Genomic DNA, 22,152 nt, shown 5'->3' with positions numbered 1-22,152 from the left:
AGACTGTTAAACTCAACATCGAACTATAACTGCTTCCACAGCCATACGAATATATATATTTGCTAACTTTCAATCTGCTCGGATCATTCCAGAATCCAGGGAATTTTGGAAAATCATAGCCAGCACATCCACTATCTTTGCAGCTAATTCTTTTAGAACCCTAGGACGTAGGCCATCTGGTCCTGGGGGTTTGTCAGATTTTAGTCCCTTAAGTTTCTTCAATACTTTTCCTCTACTTATATTAATTACCTTAATTTCCTCATTCTTTTTAGCCCCCTAAATAGAGGTTACCCTCTATTTATGGTATGCAACTTGTGTCTTCTATTGTGAAGACAGGCACAAAATATTTGCTCAATGTCTCTGACATTTCCTCATTGCCATAATAATTTCTCTAGTCTCTGTGTCTAAAGGACCAACATTAACTTGAGCTACTCTCGTCCTTTTTATATATTTGTAAAAGCTCTTACAATCAGTTTTAATATTCCTGGCTAGTTTACTCTTGTATTCTACTTTTTCCCCACATCGCAAGAATGAATTTCAATTTTAAGGTTGCCAATCGTGATTGGGCGTATATCAGCACATGATTTCCTGCCTCCTGATGCTCCTGTCATTGGTCACTAAACATGTCCATCCTCGCGGTGTCCTGCCTTCCCTCAGCCAATCGGAAAGCAAATGGACTCTTGGCTACCTGATTGGATGATTCCTGACTGTCAGTCAAGTAGCCCTTTCTCCGCCCACCATCGCTAATATTTAATAAGCAAAAGGGTTCAAGGAAATTGGGAATAGAAAGACGCAATTTTTTTTTAAAAACCCTTATGGTTTTTGCTGCCTGCAGTGTTTAGGAGATTAATTTTCAATTCCTGAAGACTCCAGAAGAATTCTGGAGCATTGTCAATCTCCCTACTGCTGTTAGGAGACAGTGGAATCCATGACATGACGACCAGGCACGAACCTGCCGTGAAGGCTGGAGGCACGCGGGTAAGACTGTTAACCAGGCAAACCGTCGGAAAGCCAAATCTCTGTGTTTTCCCCAGGTATAACGAGACAACTCTCTGAATCTTGAAAACAGTTGCGAATCAGGATAAACTAGTAGAACAACCATAGAATGATACAACACAGAACGAGACCATTCGGACTATCTGCCTGTGCCAGCTCTTTGAGAAAAAGAAACAAACACCACATCGAAGTGTTTCACATCAGTACGAGTTTTTATATATATATCAATATCAATTGCATCTCATTTACATTATTATATAAAAAGGATTGCAATCTTTTATAATTCAAAAACTGCTAGAGAGCAAGGTATTTGTAAAGGAATGTTTTTCATATGGTGCTTTTTTTTGGTTGCTGATTAACTGATGAAAGCGGAATTAAGATGTGTTGCAATGAATTAAAGCACCCCAATTTCAGAATTGCAAAGGTCCAGTTGGGTTTGTGGGTGACGGTGGGGGAATAAGTTCATTTTTTCTTCCTTCCCCCAACATCTAATTCCATGCCGCTCTTCCCGCCCCCACAATCCCGCTCCAGGCCCCAACTTGCAATTTTCTTTGTACAAGTCTTCACGTGGGTGTTGGCAGACTATTTGACTGCAGAGGCATCACACCCAAGCCCTGTCTTTGCCCTCATTCAATATTTGCATGCACGCATACATTCCCCAGCCAAGGGGTTTAATTCATCAGGAGCAGGAGCCCCCGTCTATTTCCCCTTTCCCCTCCCTGGACTGGGAGGCAGGGGCTTGCATGCCCTGAGGCTAATAGTAGTCCTCAATGATCTGCTGAACTTGCTGAAATCAGCTAAGTCCTCACAGGTGGGGAATTGGACTTTGGACCTATGCCCAATGAGCTCCTATCACACATTCAAAACTATTCCACAGATTACACTATATGTGCAGTTCACAAGATGTAGAAGAGGAAGTGTGTTTGTAAATATGGCCTCATGCCTTCTCGGTTTTTCCATACTCTTCCTTTTTTTTAAAAAAAGAGAACAACCCTTTTAATAATGCCCCATCTCTAATTGTTCATTGTCCATTGAGGGGAGCACATTACTGGGAGTACAGGAAACCAGCGTAGGCACTGGATGTAGAGGGGAGTTGGGTTAATTAACATGAGCTGGTGGGATATGCCCTGTAGCCATAGTTCCCTGGAGCTTGACTGATTGTCTGACAGATTCAGTGGGATCTCTTCTGATGTTTGGTCACGGGTTTCTCCTGCCTCACCTCAGGAGTGACCGGGTGCAGAGGATGCTGTGTACACTTGCACTGTCCAACGTAACAGGGCCTGAGAAAGGGAGAAACAGAGAGAAAGGGGAAGAGAGAGATCGACAGAAAGTGATAAATAAAGAACTCGTGGTTGTATCGCACCTTTCACGACCTCGGAATATCCCAAAGCGCTTAACAGCCAATGAAGTACTTTTGCAGGGTGGTCACTGTTGTAATCTCGGAAACACACAACCTTCTGAATCAGAGGTGAGAGTGCTCCGCACTGAGTCATGGTTGATGTGATCAAACAACCTTTTAAATCAATTCTGATTGTTTATATCATTGAAGAAAGACTTGCATTTATATCGTGCTTTTCATGACCAAAGTGCTCAAAGTGTTTTACAGCCAATGAAGTGCTTTTGAAGTGTAGTCACAGTTGCAATGTAGGAAACATGGCAGCCAATTTGTTCACAGCAAGATCCCACAAACAGCAATGTGATAATGACCAGATAATCTACTTTGTGATGTTGACTGGGGGATAAATATCGGCCAGGACACCGGGGAGAGCTCCCCTGCTCTTCTTCAGAATAGTGCCATGGGATCTTTTACATCCACCCGACAGGGCAGATGAGGCCTCGGTTCAACATCTCATCTGAAAGACGGCCCCTCCGTCTACGGAGATTCCATATTCTGGGGACAGTCAGGCATTTCTGTAAGTGTCATTGTGAGTCCTGCGTGGTGTGTTGCCTCCCTGGTGCCAGGGTAAAGGACAGCATGGAGAGGGTGCAGGATATTCTGCAGGGGAAGGGAGTGTGCCAGAAGTTATGTTACATGCTGGTACCAATGACATAGCAAGGGCAGGTATTGAGGTCCTACGGTCAAATTTCCGGGAGCTAGGCAGGAAGTTAAAAAGTACGACCTCGAGGGTAGTAATCTCTGGATTACTCCCTGTGCCGTGCGCTAGCGAGAGTAGAAATATGAAGATTGGGATGATCAATGCATGACTGACGCATGGGGCAGGAGGGAGGACTTCAGATTCTTGGGACATTTGGACCAGTTCTAGGGCAGGAGGCACCTATTCAAAAGGGATGGATTGCACCTCAACAGAACTGGCACCAATGTGTTCACGGGGAGTTCACGAGTGTGGTTGGGGAGGGTTTAAACTAAATTGGCAGGGGGTTGGGCACCAGCATATAGAAATAGAAAAGAGGAATAAGGTGCATTATGTGAAAGTGTTAGACAGTACTAGAGAAGGGAATAGTTCCATATTAAATAGGAGCAGACTGAGAAAGACTATGAGGAATACAAAGACAGGATTATAATGTATGTACGTAAACGCACAAAATACGGTGAATAAGGTTAGTGAGCTACAAGCACAAATAGCAGTATGGGAATATGATGTAGTGGCAATAATGGAAACGGGAGTTAAAAATGGTGAGGACTGAGCACTTAATATACAAGGATATACAGTCTTCAGAAAAGATAAGAGGAGGAAAAAAAGGTGGGTTGGCAGTACTGATTAGGGAAGACATTGTAGTGTTGGAAAGAGAGGATGTCCTTGAGGGGGGGCGGGGGGCAAGGACAGAATCAATTTGGTTAGAGTTGAGAAGCAAAAGGGCATGATCACACTACTGGGGGTATTCTATAGGCCTCCAAATAGTGAGAGAGATAGAGGAGCAAACCTGCAGGGAAATCACAGAGATGTGCAAGAACTACATAATGGTGAGATTGAGGGACTTTAGTTACCCAAATATTGATTCAGATAATTTTAGAGTAAAGGAAGAGGAAGAATTTCTGGATTGTGTTCAGGAGAACTTCCTTGACCAGTATGTTCTCAACCCAGCTAGGAAGAAGACATTGCTGGATCTGGTGCTGGGAAATGAGGTGAGCCAAGTGGACCAAGTGTCTGTGGGGGAACACCTGGATAACAGTGATCATTGTATCATAAGGTTTAGGCTCGTAATTCAGAAAAGCAAGGAACAAAATAAGGTAGAACGGCTAGATTGGAAGAGGGTTACTTTCAAAGCGATGAGAGGGATCTAGCCAGGATAAAACGGAACCAAAGACTGACAGGAAAAACTGTAATGGAACAATATTAAACAAGAGGTTCTTCAGGTACAGGCTAGGTATACAAGGGTGAAAAGGTAAGGGAACCAAGAACAGGCTCCTTGGATGACGAGGGAGATAGAGATTATGATGAAACAAAAAAAGAGGGCGTATGATGCATGTCAGGTGAATTCTTCAACTGAGAACCAGGCCAAATACAGTTAGTTGAGAGGGGAGGTGAAGAGGAAAAGAAGACTGGCAAAGAGACAATGTGAGAATAGAATGGCAGTCAACATAAAAGGGAACCCACAAGTCTTTTACTGGCATGTAAATAGTAAGCAAGTAGTAAGAGATGGGATGGGGCCAGTTAGGGACAAAGAGGGTGATATATTCTTAGAGGCACAAGGCAAGGCTAGAATACTTAATGAGTACTTTGTATCAGTGTTTACTAAGGAAGAGGAATCTGACAAAATATCGGTAGAAGCAGTGAGAGTAGAGGCAATGGACAGGGTAAATATTGAAATGCTGGCTATGCTCAGGGTGGATAAGTCACCTGGTCCAGATGGCTTTCATCCAGGTTGCTAAAGGAAGTGGGAGTGGAGATAGCGGAAGGGCTTTCCATAATCTTCTGGTCACCACACTTTAGGAAGGATGCGAGGGTCCTTGAGAGGGTGCAGAGGAGATTTACCAGAATGGTTCAGGGATGGGGGATTTTAGTCACAAGGTTAGGTTGGAAAAGCTGGGGTTGTTCTCCTTGGAGCAAAGTAGATTGAGGGGAGATTTGATAGAGGTGAACAAGATTATGACAGGTTTAGATAAGTTAGACATTAACTGATGGCCGAGAGATGCAGGGGGAATGTGAGGAAGAACTTTTTTAAGCAGTGAGTGGTAATGAACTGAAACTCGCTGCCCACCAGGGAGGTGGAAGTGGAGACAATGACTTCAAAAGAAACTTGGAAATAAGCTTATAGGGCTAGGGAGATTGAGCAGACTGACTGGATTGCTCCTCAGAGAGTCAGCATGGGCTCAATGGAACAAATGGACTCTTTCTATGCCATAAATGACTCTGACAGTGCAGCACTCTCTCGTTACTACACTGAGTGGCAGCCTTGATTTTTGTGCTCAAACCCTGGAGTGGGATTTGAACCCAGAACTTTGTGACGCAGAGGTGATAGTGCTGCCAACTGAACTGCACTTGACACTAACACAGAGGCGAGAGAAGCTCAAGTTTAATTACACCATTTGGCAACAGTGGGAGTTTAACTATTGCAGGTTGAGGGGAATTGGGACTTTTTTCACTTGCCTACCTCTCCTCAGGAACAACGCCCCCCCTCCGGATCGACTCTGCTGTGTCTTAGGAAGCTCAGCGACCACTGAGTGGAGATCAAACAGTCTCCCCCGGACCCCAAATCTCCACCACTGACCCTCTGCCGAACACCCTGGCCTAGAACCCAGGTGGACCCTTCCTCCAGTTGCCACAGTGGCTATTGCAGGTCTTGCAGCAACAACTTGCATTTATATAGCCCCTTTAACACAGCAAAACGTTCACAAGGCGCACGACAGAAGTGATTATTAGATAACATTTGACCGAGCCACATGAGGAGATATTAGGACAAGCGACCAAAAGCTTGGTCAAAGTGGTCGGGTCGAAGGAGGAGAGAGAGTCCGAGAGGTTGAGGGATGAAATTCCAGAGCTTAGGGCCTTGGCAACTGAAGGCACTGGTGGAGCAATTAAAATCAGGGGATGCTCAAGAGGCCTGAATAGGAGAAGCTCGGAGATCTCTTGGAGGGTTACTTAAGAATGGGAGCAGGAGTAGTCCATTCGGTTCCTTGAACCTGCTCCACCATTCAATACCTTCATGGCTAGAGCAGGTTACAGAGAACGGGAGCGACAAAGCCAAGGAGGGATTCGAAAACAAGGCTGAGCATTTTAAAATCGTGGTGTTGCTGGACTGGCAGCCAATGATGGTCAGTGAGCACATTCATTCCACATAATTAGTCAAAGTCCATTCAACCAAGGCAAGGGAGGAGCAATTTATAACAGCTCCTCCCACTACAGGGTAACAACCTCAGAACCTCATCTTGCAGAAAGATCCAAAAGGAAATAGTTTTTAAAAACCCTGCAAATTATTCACTTGTCCTGAAGATTGGAGGAAGAAAAGGAGGTTTCACTTATCAATGATCCTGTTCCCATGGGAAGGCAGTGGTGCTTGGAAGATGGACTAATGGTGGGATGGTGTGGAGTGAGGGGGGGGGGGGGGGGGGGAGGGAGGGGTTCGTGGTCATGTGACACAAGCTCAAGAAACATGCCCAACCAGAGTTAGCGAACCCTTACTTATTGCAACACAAGGCGTTTGCTTCAAAGGAGATAACAGAAAACCTTAAACTGAATCCCAAGTGATTCTGGCCCAGACTCTGTCGTTGCTGGCATCTGTTCTTCAGCACAAAGTCCTGCCAACCTTTAGTCAAACTGACCGGCAGTGAGCTTTTCCTCTCCAGTCTGAAACTCCGTGTTTTCCTCTGAAATGGTTGTCCCGGTTACAATTTGTAAAGCGTGAGCGCAGGGTGGTGTAATGTGCAATAATAAACTGAAGATTATGTCTTGCAGAAGCCATATTCCATTCTCCCCGCCACACACACACACACACACACATACAAACACCGGCTGCTGCGTTTTTACAACTGGTCACTCTGCCTCAGTTTGCTCCCAGACCAACCCCTTGGGCAGAAGTTGTAGTAACTGGGGGACCTGAGCCCAGAATCATCAGACCCCAAAGAGAACTCAGAATCGGTCAGCGACCTGCGGTACAGCTTGAGCGGTGAGCGGACAGATCTGGTCGGGGGGTCCGGAGAGGAGACACTGGACGATAGAGGCAACGGGGGGGAGAGACAGCTGGTCTGGGGGCTCAGGGGGAGTGCGAGGTCTCCCGGGATGGTGGGAGAGGTGATGGGGCTCGACAGCTTTTTCCGACGGGCTGCGCTGACCACATTCTTAGCTAGCAGGTCCTTCAGACGGCGGCTATCTGTGCTGTCCCCTCCAGGCCTGGCGGGTGAGCTGGGTTTCGGCTCCCTCGTTGGTGACCAGTTGTCAGCGGCTGGTGGACTGATGGGGTAGAAGGGAGATTTGGGACTGCCCGGCCTGCACTCACTGATTGGCTGTGTTCGGAAGGTGTCCGTGTACAGTCGCGGGTTGCTCAATCGCCGATCAAAGTTGGGCTTCCAAGGCGAGGTGGCGGGAGATGTTTGCCCCTGCGGAGAAAGGAAAGGAAGAATTTAGATCTCTCGGTTTCTCACGATAATGCCTTCCAGAAACAATAAACAAAGACTTGCATTCCTGTAGTATCTTTTGTGAATTCAGGACGTTCAAAAGCGTTTCACAGTAAATGAAGTACTTTTTGAAGTGTTGACACTGTTTTAATGTAGGAAACGCACCAGCCAATTTGCGCACAGCAAGATCCCACAAACAGTAATGTGATCGAGACCAGATAATCTGTTTTAGTGATGTTGGTTGATAAATATTGGCTCCCCTGCTCGTCTCCAAACTAATGGCTGTAGATTCTTTCAGTTCCAACTGAAAGGGCAGATGGGGCTCTGGTTAATGTGTCATCGTAAACATGGCCCCTCTGACAGTGCAGCACTCCCTCAGTACTGCCCCTCTGACAGTGCAGCATTCCCTCAGTACTGCCCCTCCGACAGTGCAGCACTCCCTCAGTACTGCCCCTCTGACAGTGCAGCACTCCCTCAGTACTGCCCCTCCGACAGTGCAGCACTCCCTCAGTATTGACCCACAGTGCAGCGCTCCGTGAGTACTGTCCCTTTGACTGTGCAGCACTCCCTTAGTACTGACACTCCTAGAGTGCAGCACTCCCTCAGCACTGACCCTCCGACGGTGCAGCACTCCCTCAGTACTGACCCTCCAACAGTGCATCACTCCCTCAGTATTGACCCTCCGACAGTGCAGCACTCCCTCAGTACTGCCCCTCTGATAGTGCAGCACTCCCTCAGTACTGCCCCTCTGACAGTGCAGCACTCCCTCAGTACTGCCCCTCTGACAGTGCAGCACTCCCTCAGTACTGCCCCTCTGATAGTGCAGCACTCCCTCAGTACTGCCCCTCTGATAGTGCAGCACTCCCTCAGCACTGACCCTCTGACGGTGCAGCACTCCCTCAGTACTGACCCTCCAACAGTGCAGCACTCCCTCAGTATTGACCCTCCGACAGTGCAGCACTCCCTCAGTACTGCCCCTCTGATAGTGCAGCACTCCCTCAGTACTGCCCCTCTGACAGTGCAGCACTCCCTCAGTACTGCCCCTCTGACAGTGCAGCACTCCCTCAGTACTGCCCCTCTGACAGTGCAGCACTCCCTCAGTACTGCCCCTCTGACAGTGCAGCACTCCCTCAGTACTGCCCCTCTGACAGTGCAGCACTCCCTCAGTACCACCCTGGCCGTTTCGACCTGGATTTTGTGCTCAAGTCTCCGCAGTGGGATCTGAGCCCACAACCTTCTGACTCAGAGGTGAGAAAGTGCGACCCACTGAGTAGAGAGACCATGTGGAAATCTCCCTTGGATCGGAGAGTTACAGTCGGAATACCCACGTTAACACGATTAAGAATTGAAGAGTAAAACTATCAAGCGTTACAGGAATGGAACATGAGCCCCAAGTGCCCTCTAGAGGATTCAGACTGTAAACTGCTGGTTAGGATTTGTAGACGGAGGGAATTGTGTTACTTTGAATTACAGGACAGAGACAGGCCATTTGGCCCAACTGCTCTGTGATGGTGTTTATGCTCCACACGAGCCTCCTTCCACCTACTTCATCTCAGTCTATTGGCATAATCTTCAATTCCTTTCCCCCTCATGTACTTATCTAATTTCCCTTTAAATATATCTCTGCTATTCGCCTCAACCACTCCCTGTGGTAGCGAGTTCCACATTCTCACCACTCCCTGGGTCCTGTCTGAAATTTAGCCCTTAACAAACATCATAAAACAGATGACTTTTTTTCTCTTGCTGATAATGGAACCTTGGAAAGAGACTGCCTCATTTGCAACAGTGATGTACGTATGAAATGTAGTCACTGTTGTCGGAAACACAGCAGCCAATTTATGCACAGCAAGCTCCCACAGATAGAGATTGATGATTGCTGAACCAGTTGATTGCGGAATAAATATTGCACCAGGTCACTGGGGAGAACTCCCCTGTTCTTCCTTGAAATTTTGCCACGGGATCTTTTACATCTGCCGGAGAGGGCAGTTTAATGTCGGCACTTCCGACAGTGTAGCACTCGCTCAGTACTACACTGGGAGTGCCAGCCTGGAGTGGGACGTGACTAAGGGCTGAGCCTGAGCAGTAAACACTTTGGTATGAGACGAGGTCACACCCGTTGAGAGAACAGAGGATCTAACATTTCGAGTTTGAACCCTTTAAAACACAGAAGCTGAACATGATTGGGTCACTGCGTTACACCAGGTGATTTCTTTACCCAGCAAGCCAGCAGGCTCACATCCTCCTTATCAATATAACTCCCCACTTTTCAAAATCTCTGAGCTGCAGAGCTTGGGAACCAGATGCTGACCGCACGGGAAGGAGGCAGAAGTAAGGTTAGGAGGGGCAAGAAAGCACCATCGAAGGAAAGGTGGAGGCCTTTGAAGAAGCCAGGGTGAACCACACAGTAGAATCTCAGAAGGAGGTCATTCGGTCCATCGTACATGTGCTAGCACTTTGAAAGAACTATCCAATTAGTCCCACCCCTCCCTGACCTTCCCCCACCCATAGCCCTGCACAATTGTCTAATATATTTATGTTATTTTTCATATATTTATCCAGTTAAAAGTTACTATTGAATCTGCTTCCAGGTGGAGCATTCCAGATCACAACAACTCGCTGTGTAATTTTGTTTTCCTCACGTCCCCTCTGGTTCTTTTGTAAATCATCTTATATCTGCGTCTTCTGGTTAACAACCTTTCTGCCACTGGAAACAGCTTCTGTTCTATCAACGCCCTCCATGATTTTGAAAACCTTGATCAAATCTCCCCTTTTCTTTCTCTGCTCTAAGAACATAAGAACAGGAGGAGGCCATTCAGCCCCTCGAGCCCGTTCCACCATTCAGTGAGATCATGTCCGATCTGCGATCAAACTCCACATGCTCGCCTTTGCCCCTCAATAAATGTGCTGAACACAAATCTATCAATTGCAGATTTAAACTAAACAGTTGACCCAACATCGACTGCCATTTGCGGAAGAGAGTTCCAAACTTCCACCACCCTTTGTGCATAGAAATGTTTCCAAACTTCGTTCCAGAAAGTTCTGATTTGAATTTTTAGCCAATGCCCCCTAGTCCATGGGCGTAATTTTATTAGCGCGCCTTCCGACGTAGAAGCACTGTCACTCAGCCCCCTGTCATATTTCAGGCGGGGCCTCATTTAAATGAAGGGAGTGGAGCAGCTACCCCCGATGATGGAGAGGAGGCGATCACACTGTCTCCGGTAATGGCGTCCGGTGCCACCGTGCAGGCGCTAGCGCCGTTTTTGAAACGCTTCAAGCCCTTAGCAAAAATTAAAATTTTTTAAGGTACACAACTTTTCATCTGCTTATAAAAAATTAGAAGCTGGAGGCCCTTTCACCCCCCCCTCAATGGTTTTTTTTTTATTGCCCTATATTCAGGAAACTTAATCCCAACCTGAACTTCTCCCGCACCCACCCCCCCCAAACCTTCTCACATTTGCCCTTCAACTCCTTCCCACCATCCTCACAGCCAATAAAAAAGTGTTTCCCCACCCTCCCCCCTTCCCCACTAGTGTCTCCCCTCAGAACTCCGAAAGGAGTTCCGAAGGCGCGCGAGGTGCGGGTGGCGGCTGTAAAATCGGCCTGGGACGGCCAACTGGACCAAGTAATCTAATTTGCATTTCGTTTTAATGAATTTAAATATGTAAATGAAGGCCCTGCTGTTGAGTGGCAGGGAGGCCGCACTGAGCCCTCACCGGCGCCGGTCAAATGCAGTGGGGCCTTCTTGGCGTCGGGAGTTGTGACGGGTTGCTCCCGCAAGTATTTTACGGCCCCGCCCCCCACCACCACGACCCCCGACGTCGAGGGGCTGGTAAAATTCAGTCTGTCGACTCCCCAACCAGCAGAAATAGCTTCTCTCTATCTACCCTATCTGTTGCCCTTAGTATCTTGAAAGCTTCCATCAAATCACCCCTTAATCTTCTAAATTCCAGGGAATACAACCCTAGTTTGTGTACTCTCTCCTCGTAATTTAACCCTTTAGTCTCTCGGTATTATTCTGGTAAATCTACACTGCACTCCCTCCAAGGCCAATATATCCTTCCTAAAGTATGGTGCCCAGAACTGTTAGCAGTAACTCAGGTCTAACCAGTGCTTTGTCCTGCTGAAACATGACTTCTTTCATTTCGTATTCTAATCCTCTAGATACAACGGTCAACAATCCATCAGTCTTTTGGATTATTTTCTGTACCTGCTCATGACATTTTAGTGATCTACATACCTGGACCCCCAAGTCTCTTTGAACCTCCAGTGAACCTCTAGCTTTCTACTGTGCGGAGCATAAATGCCAGCCTAGCCCAGGTGGGCTGAATGGCCTGTTTCTGTGCTGTACGTTCAATGTAATTCTATGTGATCTGTGAGTTTGAAGATTATATGTAGAGTTTGGGAGGTGGAGGGGAAGAGTGGAAAAGGAGGGGGAGAATCTGGGATTGACATTTAGCATCGAGGGACCATGCTAGTGGAAAGTTCTACAATCCTTTATGTTCTATAATAAGATTCAGTCAGATAATTTATTACATTGCAGGTTGCAAACCTGATTTATCTGCTGGAAGTAAATGGCTTGTTGCTGGCTGGATCTGTCCTGACCTGTGGAGATTATGTCGCACTATATTCACCTTCCTAGTTCCAGCTTTAGCAAACTTCAGGTCATCCAAAAATCTGCAGCCTCGTATCCCAATTCGCACCAAGTCCTGTTCACCCGTCACTTACACTCGCTCCTGATACAGCAATGCTTTGAGTTTAAGATTTTCATCCTTGTTTTCAATCCCTCCATGGCCTCGCCCCTCCCTACCTCTGTAATCCCCTCCAACCCTCCCAGAGTTCTTCACTCTTTACAATTCTGGCCTCTTGAGCATCCCTGATTTTAATCTCTCCACCCCTGGAGGCCATGCCTTCAGCTGTCTGGTTTGTAAGCTCTGGAATTCCCTCCATCTCCACCTCTCTCTTCCTTTAAGACTCTCCTTAAAACCTCCCTCTTTGACCAAGCTTTTGGTCACCTGTCCTGATATCTCCATACGTTACTCGGTATCACATTTTGTCTCATAATGCTTGCAAAGCACCTTGGAATGTCTTATTATTTTGAAGGCATTATATAAATGCAAATTGTTTCTGTTGCAGTTCCTATATAAAAAGGTGGGACAGAGATATAGCACACAGAGGATAGGATAGAGATGTATTAAGACTCAAAGGTTGTCACAGTGTATTACACACTAACTGTCATCTTTGGAGACTATGTTCAACCTAACACAGGCTGAATAGATCTCCCCTTGTCCAACGGTTATAAAGGTTGTAAGTGAAGTGAATTGATGGTCATGATCAAATTCACATTGCCAAAACAAAACCATGCCCTGGATACTCTGTATCTAACCCCATGCGTACCTGCCCTGGGAGTGTTTGATGGGACAGTGTATAGGGAGCTTTACTCTGTATCTAACCCCGTGCTGTACCTGTCCTGGGAGTGTTTGATGGGACAGTGTATAGGGAGCTTTACTCTGTATCTAACCCCGTTTTTTTTCTTTTTTTTTTGCAGGCAGGAAGTGCTTCCCAAATTGCCCAGCCAATCCCGTGCTGTACCTGTCCTGGGAGTGTTTGATGGGGACAGTGTAGAGGGAGCTTTACTCTGTATCTAACCCATGCTGTATATAGAATACACAGGAAAAGGCCATTCAGCACAATGGATCAGTGTTTATATTCCACACAAGCTCCTCCCACCCTACTTCATCTAACACTATCAGCATAACCTGGTACTTTGTTCCTCATGTGTTTATCCGGCTTCCCCTTAAACAGATCTATTCTATGTATTTTAACTACTCCATGTGTTCCACATTCTGACCACTCTCTGGATAAAGAAGTTTCTCCTGAATTCCCTATTGGATTTCATGGTGACTATCCCACATTTAGGACCTTCCATTTTGGACTCCCCTACAAGTGGGAACATCTCTACCTCTACCCTATCAAACCCTTTCATAATCTTGGCGGCCTCTATTAAGTCGCCCCTCAGCCCCCTCCAGCCTGTTCAATCTTTCCTGCTAGTTATAACCTCTCAGTGCTGGTATAATTTTAGTAAATGTTTTTTGCACCTTCCCCCCCAATGCTTCTATATCCCTTTTTAAAATATGGAAACCAGAACTGTGAAAAATACTTCAAGTGTGGTCTAACCAAGGTATGACACAAGTACAACATAACTTCTCTGCTTTTTAACTCTATCCCTTTCGAAATGAACTCCAGTGTTGTTTTGCACTTTGTCTAGTCCCACTAACCTGTGTCGCTATTTTTAATGATTTCTTAATCTGTATCCCTCATTCTCTCTGCTTCTCTAAACCATTTAGCTTTATTTTCCCAGGAGTATGTGGCCTATTTATTGTTTTTTTAAAACTGTTGTTTGCAAAGAGCCTGCAATAGCCTGCTTCGCTCAATCTCAGGACTAAACCCTTTTGCGACTGAAATAATTTAGTCCGTGCCACCTGCAAGAACTTCACTCCGGGTGAAGATTCCGGAAATGCTCAGAGTGTCAGGAAAGGTAAGTTGGACAGGCATCGAGGGGCTGCTGTGGGCCCCAGTGTTTTAGGTTGTCACAAAACTTTTCATTTTCTCTGCTCGATATAAAATATACCCGTAACTTGTGTAACAGGAATATTTAAGACCGTGAGGGAATGCTCAAGAATGGATTTGGCTCCTCCCAAATGGTGAATGATTATCGCTGTCACAGACCCTGGTGGTCATCTTGGACTGCGCCTCCCGTTGCTATGGTAACAGCTGAAGTGGATTATTAGCCTTAACGCAGGCCAGGGATGACCTGCAGCCGACAGATTTACGGGCTTTATTGTGTCATACACCAGCCCGGCTGTGGGCTGATCTGAGGTGTAGGCCTGTTCCCTCTCCAGGGAGGCCCGAGCGGAGGCGATGAGGAGGCAGGGCCTTATTAAAATAAGACGATTGGTCCTTCAACTCGTATTGCCGCCGCTGGCCTGGCCACCATTTTGCAAGGGCTGGACCGAATCCAGGAACTCACTGGGTCAGGTGAAAAATCCCAGGCCCACGCCGGCTGCTTCTAGTCACAGCATCCAACAGCACATAAAGGAGGACATTCGGCCCATCGTGCCTGTACTAGCTCTTTGAATAGAGCTATCCTAGTCCCTCTGCTCTTTCCCCATGGCCCTGCAAAATTCTTCCTTTTCAAGTATTCATCCAATTCTCTTTTGAAAGTTGCTGCTTTTACTGCCCTTTGAGGCAGCGCATTCCCGATCACAACAACTCACTGCGTAAAAAAATGCTTTCCCTTTATCTCCCCCTCTGGTTCTTTTTTGCCAATTTTCTTAAATCTGTGTCCAACCCTCCCGTCACTGGAAGCAGTTTCTCCTCATTTACTCTACCAAAATCCTTCATGATTTTGAACACCTCTATTACCTCTCCCCTAATTCCTCCCGGTTCTGAGGTGAACAATCCCACACTCTCCAGTCTCTCCACATAACCGAAGCCCCTCATCCCCGATACCATTCTGGTGACCCTCAAACAAATCATGGTCTGGACTGGGGGCAAAACTCAAGGATAGCCCTTGGCTATTCAGAGAGTTGACTAAAAGTGATAGCCAGGTAAAGCTTGTTCCGAGTGACAGTGTGACCGAACAGAAATGACACAGAGAGAAAATAGAGAGAAAGAGAGAGAGTTCCGAAAGAAAAAAAGAGCTTTATTGAAGTGCAGGGCACAATCCAAGCACAAATCCAGTAGAAGATCTCAACATCCCACAGGAGAAATGCAAGAAGTGAGTTTGCAATCCTTCATTATCTTTGGCAATATATGCAATAAATTACAGAGAGAAAAAAGAGAGAAAACAAAAATTTTAGTACATTCAAATGACCAGATCTATCAGTCGAGGAGAAATTTATTTATTCATACCCAGCTGCAGATGGTTGGGACAATTCTACCAATTCCTGTCGCCCTCCTGTACAAGCCACTGATCTTTAAATGTGAGACTAGCTAGCGGAGATCAGAGTGGAGACTTTGGTACTGAGGGCTAAGGCAGAAAAACTTTTCATCTAGAACTCCTGAGTTTTCTTTTTGAACCTTCACAGCCTGGTTCCTGACTAACCCATGCTCCACACTTTGGCAGCTGATGAACTGGGCTATGGCCTGGTCTGAAATAGGACAGACACCCAAATCCTGGGTCCCCTGTCTCCTCCCACTCCACAATTCTCCTGAGGGCGCTACAGTTGCGTGCGAACAAACTTCATGCTAGAACTGGGACTATTCCCAAGCTCCAATAGGAGTGGGTGATTGTGGGGTCTGCTGTCTGTCTGTGGGCAACCCTGGGGGGTGGGGGGGGGTGGTGTGACTGTGTCAGCTATTCCACCACAGTGTGGATCACACACAGTAGCCACCCATACCATGAAAACAACTCAACCACCAGTTTGACAGAATCCTTGCCTGTGCACTTCCCCTCCAAGGGTGCAACACTCCCTCACAACTTGCCCTCCTACCAGTGCAGCAGTACCTCAGTACTGGCCTCTCTGATATTACAGCGCTGAAAGTATCAGCCAGGATTTTGTGGTCAGTCTCTAAAGCAGGATTTGAACCCACAAACTTCTGATGTAGAGACGAGATCTCTAGCCACTGAGCCAACACTAACACCTCAAGAGTCTCTTCCCAATCTCAGCTGGTTTGAGCGAGAGGAGTTGGGGATGGATTTAATGGAACATCTCGGTAGAGCATGGCTACCTGACCCGAGTCCGACTGGGCCCGACTACATGTGTTGGGTTCGGGTTGGGTTGCGTCGCTCTTCCGGGTCTGGCATTCGGGCTCGGGTCGGGTCGGGTCGGGCACAGTTACAGCCAGGACGTCAAAGTGGGAAATGTGCATCCGGACTCCGCACTAGTCTGCAGTGAGTGATTCCATCCAAGGTACAGCACAACCTCTTTAATATAATCAACTTCATTCTGGTGGTGTGGTCGGGTCGGGTCGGGTCGGGTCTAGTTGGGTCTGGTCGGGTCGGGCGCGGGAAAAAAATCAAAAGACTCGGGCTGGTACGGACTCGGGTCCGATGTGGTTCTGTTGGGCTTGGGTCGGGTGTCATTTGCAGACCTGCACAGGCCTTTACATCTCGATAGGTGATGGTGCGCGTGAGGGGTAGAGGTAGGGTCTTTGTTGGGGGTGGGGGGGGGGCCCTCCTGGAGCCTGAGGTAAAAAGATGCATCAGGTGAGTTGAATGAAAGTAAGGGAAGTAAATTACTGGGAAAGAAATAAATTACATTGGATTTTCCAGCAGAGAAACAGGCCATTCAGCCCATCAGGCCTGTGCTGGCAATTACACTCCGCAGGGGCCTCCTCCCAATCTATCATTTAGCTTTAACAGATGCGCGCTGGGAGAGTTAATTCTAAGAGCAGGTGGTTTCCCCCCCCCACCCCCCCGACTGCTTTTTTCCAGGATTCTTGCTGTGTCATTTTCTTTTAGAAAAACAAACCATAAGGCTTCCACACCTGGGGTTGGAGTCCTGCTCTCCGTGCTGAGAAGGAAGGTCTCGGAGCCTGTGTCACCTCCTTGGGTCTTGGCGAGGGAGAGCTGCTCGGAGAGGCTTGAGCAGGCTGGAAGGCCGGCTCTCTAAGATCAACGCTGGGGCTATGGTTGGTGAATCCGTTGACTCTGGAGAGAGGAGGGGGCACCGCTGGCGGCTTGGCAGCTGTGGGAGGTGGCGGGTACGACGAAGGCGGTGCCGAGGTTTGCCTGACGTATGAAGTGGTGCCAGGGAAGATGAGCCGAGGTGGCGAGGGAGCCCCCCTGGGCAGGGACGTCAGTGGGCTCTTGTCTGGGGATATGATAAACAGGGAGGAGTTCAGCTGGTGAGGCTGGTGCCTTGCCGGGTCCGCCAGTGCCTGGGGGCTACTGTTCACCTTGTTGACTTGGGCAAAGGCAGATGATGGAGGTCTGGATCCAAGGTGAAGACTCTTGTGGTTGAATGGCGACGGGCTGTGCCGCTCATCGCGGCACTTCCAAGATGGCGGCAAGGACATGGTGGGGGAGGGGGGCCGAGGCTGGCTGTCTTTGGCTGGTGATGATTCGAAGGTATACCTCTCCATTCTGGACTGCCGACGTGCAAACAGCTCCGCCCCTTTCCCTTTGACCTCCGTCAGGGTCTGCGTGGCGCCGAGCCTGCGTGGCGCTCTCAGTTCTGGGGACTTCAAGCAAGATGCCCACTCTGGAATTGGAGTGTCACCTTGGCTGGAAACCACGGGCTTGGGGGCAACAGGGGGAGGAGACTTCTGCTGAGCAAAGGTGGAAGCCTCCGCCCCGAGACCGAGGCAGTCCTCCTCCGTCAGCGGTTCCGCCTCACTTTTCTTCTTGACATCTATGCCTTGCACCAGCGACAGGAGCTCAGGGTTTGGCGTGACTTTCGGCTTCTCGTGGAAAGTGAACATTGGTTTCCTCCCAGCCCTTCGCATCCTCGATTCTTCCAAGATGCCCGTCTTGTTGGCCCAGACTGCTGGTGGCTTGGCTGCTTGTGCAACGGCAGATGGGCCGGAGCTGGCAGACGGTGGTGGAGATCTCATCTGGGAGACTGGGGGAGGGTTGGAGTAAACTGGAGAAAAAGGAGAGCCAGCGGGCATTCCAACTTGTGGCTTGTAGGGTTTTGGAGAGACCCCCTCTGACAAAAAGGGCTTGGGCGTCCGGTTTGCCACGGGTGCCTGCTTTTCCTCTGGCACGTACACCTCCTGGCTCTCTTGAATTTTATCTCCATCAGTTTGACTATTGAGTTCCCCAGGTAAATCCATGTAGACCTTATCATCTGGTTCGTGTTGCTGCTGTGAAGACATCAGACGGACTTCCATTGTTGTTCTGGCTGGCTTAACCAGATTGTTGGTTTTCAGTGGGTATTCTACTGTGGAGTTCATCACACCTTGCACAACGTCTTGTTCCCCCGCTGCCTCAGTTGCGCCTCCAAGCTCCCCCACCGCCCCTTCACCATATTGCTCCTCCCCCTCATCCTCAGACGCGCAGTCCTCCACCTCTTCCGTCCTACCTTCGAGGACCCCCGCGAACTCATGGTTTCCGACTGTTGATGCATCCATGCTGTCCCCCTTTACCCTCCGCTCAAAGTACGGGATGCTGCTCCCTTCAGAGGAAGATGAGGAATTGGCCGAGCCTCGCGCTTTCTCGGCTGGCGTCGCGTCTAGATGGTCCCTGGGAGCCCTGCCGTCTCCATCAACAGGTCTGCTGACCTCCGACCCAGACCATGGCTCCTGCTTGCCGTAGCTCATTAAAGTGAACTCGTTAACTCTCTTCTTACGCTTCTGGAAGAGCAGAACCCCCTTGGAGTTGGCGCTTGGCGGGGTGGTCAACTGGGCAGCGATCTTCTGGCTCTGGATTCTTGCATCCTTTGCCTCTTGCTCACTCACGCTTAAGCTACGGCAGAGACCTGAAGAGTGAAGGCAAAGATTGTTACCTGGGACATTGCAGAATGGTACAGCACTGAAACCCCAGAGCCCTGTCAGGAAACAAACCCTTCAAGTATTTATACATTCAAGAATAGATTTCTCGACATGTTTCCTTGTACTTTCTCTATATCCATGTGGTGGTGACTTCAGGTGGGTGTTCCTCACCTTCACTGACTTATACTTGGTATTTCACGTTGGAGACATTCTTTAAACACATCAAATTGTTATGATCTGATGGTGGAAGCAGATTCAATAGTAACTTCTAAAAGGGGAATTGGATAAATAATTAGAGAGGAAATAATTGCAGGGTTGTGGGGAAAGAGAGTGGGAGTGAGACTAACTAGATTACCCTTTCAAAGAGTTGGCACAGGTATAATGGGCTGAATGGCCTCCTTCTGTGCTATAAGTAATTCTCCAATTCCTTTTTGAACGTTCCTATTGAATCTGTTTCCAGCGCCTTTCAGACAGTGAATAAAGTTAAGAGGTGGTCTAATCGACATATTCAAGGGCATTTAATAAACTGAGTCGAGAACAGCTGTTCTCTCTGGCAAGTGGGTCATTACCAGAGGTTACAGATTCACAATAATTGGCCAAGGGGACATGAGGAGATGGTTACTCGTTCAGAGAGTTATCAGGATTGGGAACGCTCAACCTGAAAAGCTGGCGGACGCCGATTCCATAAATAATTTAAAATGGAGCTGAACATGGGCTTGAGAGTGAGAAATTTACACGGTTATGGACAGGAAGAGGGGATGTGGGACTGAGCACAATTGTTCTGTCAGAGAGCCAGAACAGGCACAGTGGGCCGAATGACCTCCTTCTGTGTTGCAGGATTTTATGATTCCATGATGTAGTAAAATGCCTCAAGGTGCTTCACAGGAGTTTTGATCAAATATAATTTGACACTGAGCCACATAAGGAGACATTAGGGCAAGTGACCAAAACCTTGGTCAGAGAGGTAGGTTTTATTAAGTGGCTTAAAGGAGGTGAGAGAGGTAGAGAGGTTTAGGCAGGGAATTCCAGAGCTCAGGGACCAGGTAACTGAAGGTCTGGCCACCAATGGTGGGGCGATGAACATTGTGGGCGTGCAAGGTGCCAGAATTGTAGGAGTTCAGAGATCCCGGAGAGCTGGAGGTGGTTATGGAGATAGGGAGGGATGTGATCGATTTCCAGTAGGTTGGTCACGTGCCCAAGATTTCTTAGCCTGGCCTCATGTGACGGCACTGAATTTAATTTTTATTATTTATTTTTTAAGTGGTCTCAGGATGTGGGTGAACTCGCATCCATTGTTGCCATGAGGGCATCAGAACTCAACCACATTGTGTGAGGACGGGAGTCACATTTGGCCCAGACCGAGTCAGGATGGCAGGTTCCTTCCCCTGAAGGACATCAGTGGCCAAGTTGCATTTTTACAACAATCCGAATGCTTCATTGTCACACATTTTTCTGGTGCCAACCTGCAAATCATTCGATTACTAAAATTAATTTCCCAACTTGGCCAGGTAACCTCATGACCTCGACAATAATTGCTCCACCCAGAAGACAGGACCCTGACTGGATTCCTCAGTTTCACTGCCACTTTAATCTGTACACCATCTACAAGGCACACGTCAGGATTGTGATGGAATACTCTCCACTTGCCTGGATGGGTGCAGCTCCAACAACACTCAAGAAGCTTGACACCATCCAGGACAAAGCAGCCAGCTTGATTGTTTATGAATGGGGTGACATTCATTCCCTCCACCACCGACACACAAGCAGCAGTGTGTACCATCTACAAGATGCACTGCAGCAACGCACCAAGGGTCCTTAGACAGCCCCTTCCAAACCCGCGACCGCTACCAACTAGAAGGACAAGGGCAGCAAATACATGGGAACACCACCACCTGCAAGTTCCCCTCCAAGTCACACACCATCCTGACTTGGAACTACATCGCCGTTCCTTCACTGTCACTGGGTCAAAATCCTGGAACTCCCTTCCTAACAGCACTGTGGGTGTACCTACACCACACAGACTGCAGCAGTTCAACAAGGCAGCTCACCACCAACTTCTCAAGGGGCAACTCAGGCTGTGCAATAAATGCTGGCCTTTGGTGTCACTATACTCAGCTGTAAGAAGGTGATAGAGTCATAAGAGTTATACAGCACCGAAACAGGCCCTTCGGCCCATCGTGTCTGTGCTGGCCATCAAGCAGCTATCTATTCTAATCCCATTTTCCAGCACTTAGCCCGTAGCCTGGTATGCTATGGCATTTCAAGTGCTCATCTAAATACTTCTTAAATGTTGTGAGGGTTCCTGCCCCTACCACCTTTTCAGGCAGTGCGCTCCATATGCCAACCACCCTCTGAGTGAAAAATGTTTTACTCAAATCCCCTCTAAACCTCCTGCCCCTTACCTTTAATCTATGCCCCCTGGTTATTGACACCTCCGCTAAGGGAAAAAAGTTCCTTCCTATCTACCCTATCTATGCCCCTCATAATTTTGTATACCCCAATCAGGTCCCCCCTCAGCCTTCTCTTCTCTAAAGAAAACAAGCCTAGCCTATCCAGTCTCTCTTCATAGCTGAAATTCTTTTTGAGGAAGTGACAAAGTTGATTGATGAGGGAAGGGCTGTAGATGTCGTATACATGGACTTCAGTAAGGCGTTTGATAAGGTTCCCCATGGTAGGCTGATGGAGAAAGTGAAGGCGCATGGGGTCCAAGGTATACTAGCTAGATGGATAAAGAACTGGCTGGGCAACAGGAGACAGAGAGTAGCAGTGGAAGGGAGTTTCTCAAAATGGAGACGTGTGACCAGTGGTGTTCCACAGGGATCCGTGCTGGGACCACTGTTGTTTGTGATATACATAAATGATTTGGAGGAAAGTATAGGTGGTCTGATTAGCAAGTTTGCAGACGACACTAAGATTGGTGGAGTAGCAGATAGTGAAGGGGACTGTCAGAGAATACAGCAGAATATAGATAGACTGGAGAGTTGGGCAGAGAAATGGTAGATGGAGTTCAATCAGGGCAAATGCGAGGTGATGCATTTTGGAAGATCCAATTCAAGAGTGAACTATACAGTAAATGGAAAAGTCCTGGGGAAAATTGATGTACAGAGAGATTTGGGTGTTCAGGTCCATTGTTCCCTGAAGGTGGCAATGCAGGTCAATAGAGTGGTCAAGAAGGCATACGGCATGCTTTCCTTCATCGGACGGGG

General features: G+C 47.8%; 1 protein-coding gene across 6 annotated transcripts in view; it reads right to left on the bottom strand.

Moving 5' to 3' along the window:
• Window positions 1–1,198: 1,198 nt before the first annotated feature.
• LOC137376058 (synaptopodin) overlaps window positions 1,199–22,152 on the bottom strand; it is an 82,165-nt gene continuing 61,211 nt past the window's right edge. For all 6 annotated transcript variants that reach the window (XM_068044053.1, XM_068044052.1, XM_068044054.1 and 3 more), the window contains 2 exons: window positions 17,000–18,933; window positions 1,199–7,492 (listed from right to left, as the gene is read on the bottom strand). In XM_068044053.1, coding sequence (XP_067900154.1) covers window positions 6,920–7,492; window positions 17,000–18,933 — 2,507 coding nt within the window. In that variant the 3' untranslated portion in view covers window positions 1,199–6,919. The remainder of the gene's footprint in view (window positions 7,493–16,999; window positions 18,934–22,152) is intronic.

This window comes from Heterodontus francisci, chromosome 12, assembly GCF_036365525.1.
Source record: "Heterodontus francisci isolate sHetFra1 chromosome 12, sHetFra1.hap1, whole genome shotgun sequence".
Lineage (NCBI taxonomy): Eukaryota > Metazoa > Chordata > Chondrichthyes > Heterodontiformes > Heterodontidae > Heterodontus > Heterodontus francisci.
This window is presented reverse-complemented; position numbering and strand designations above follow the sequence as displayed.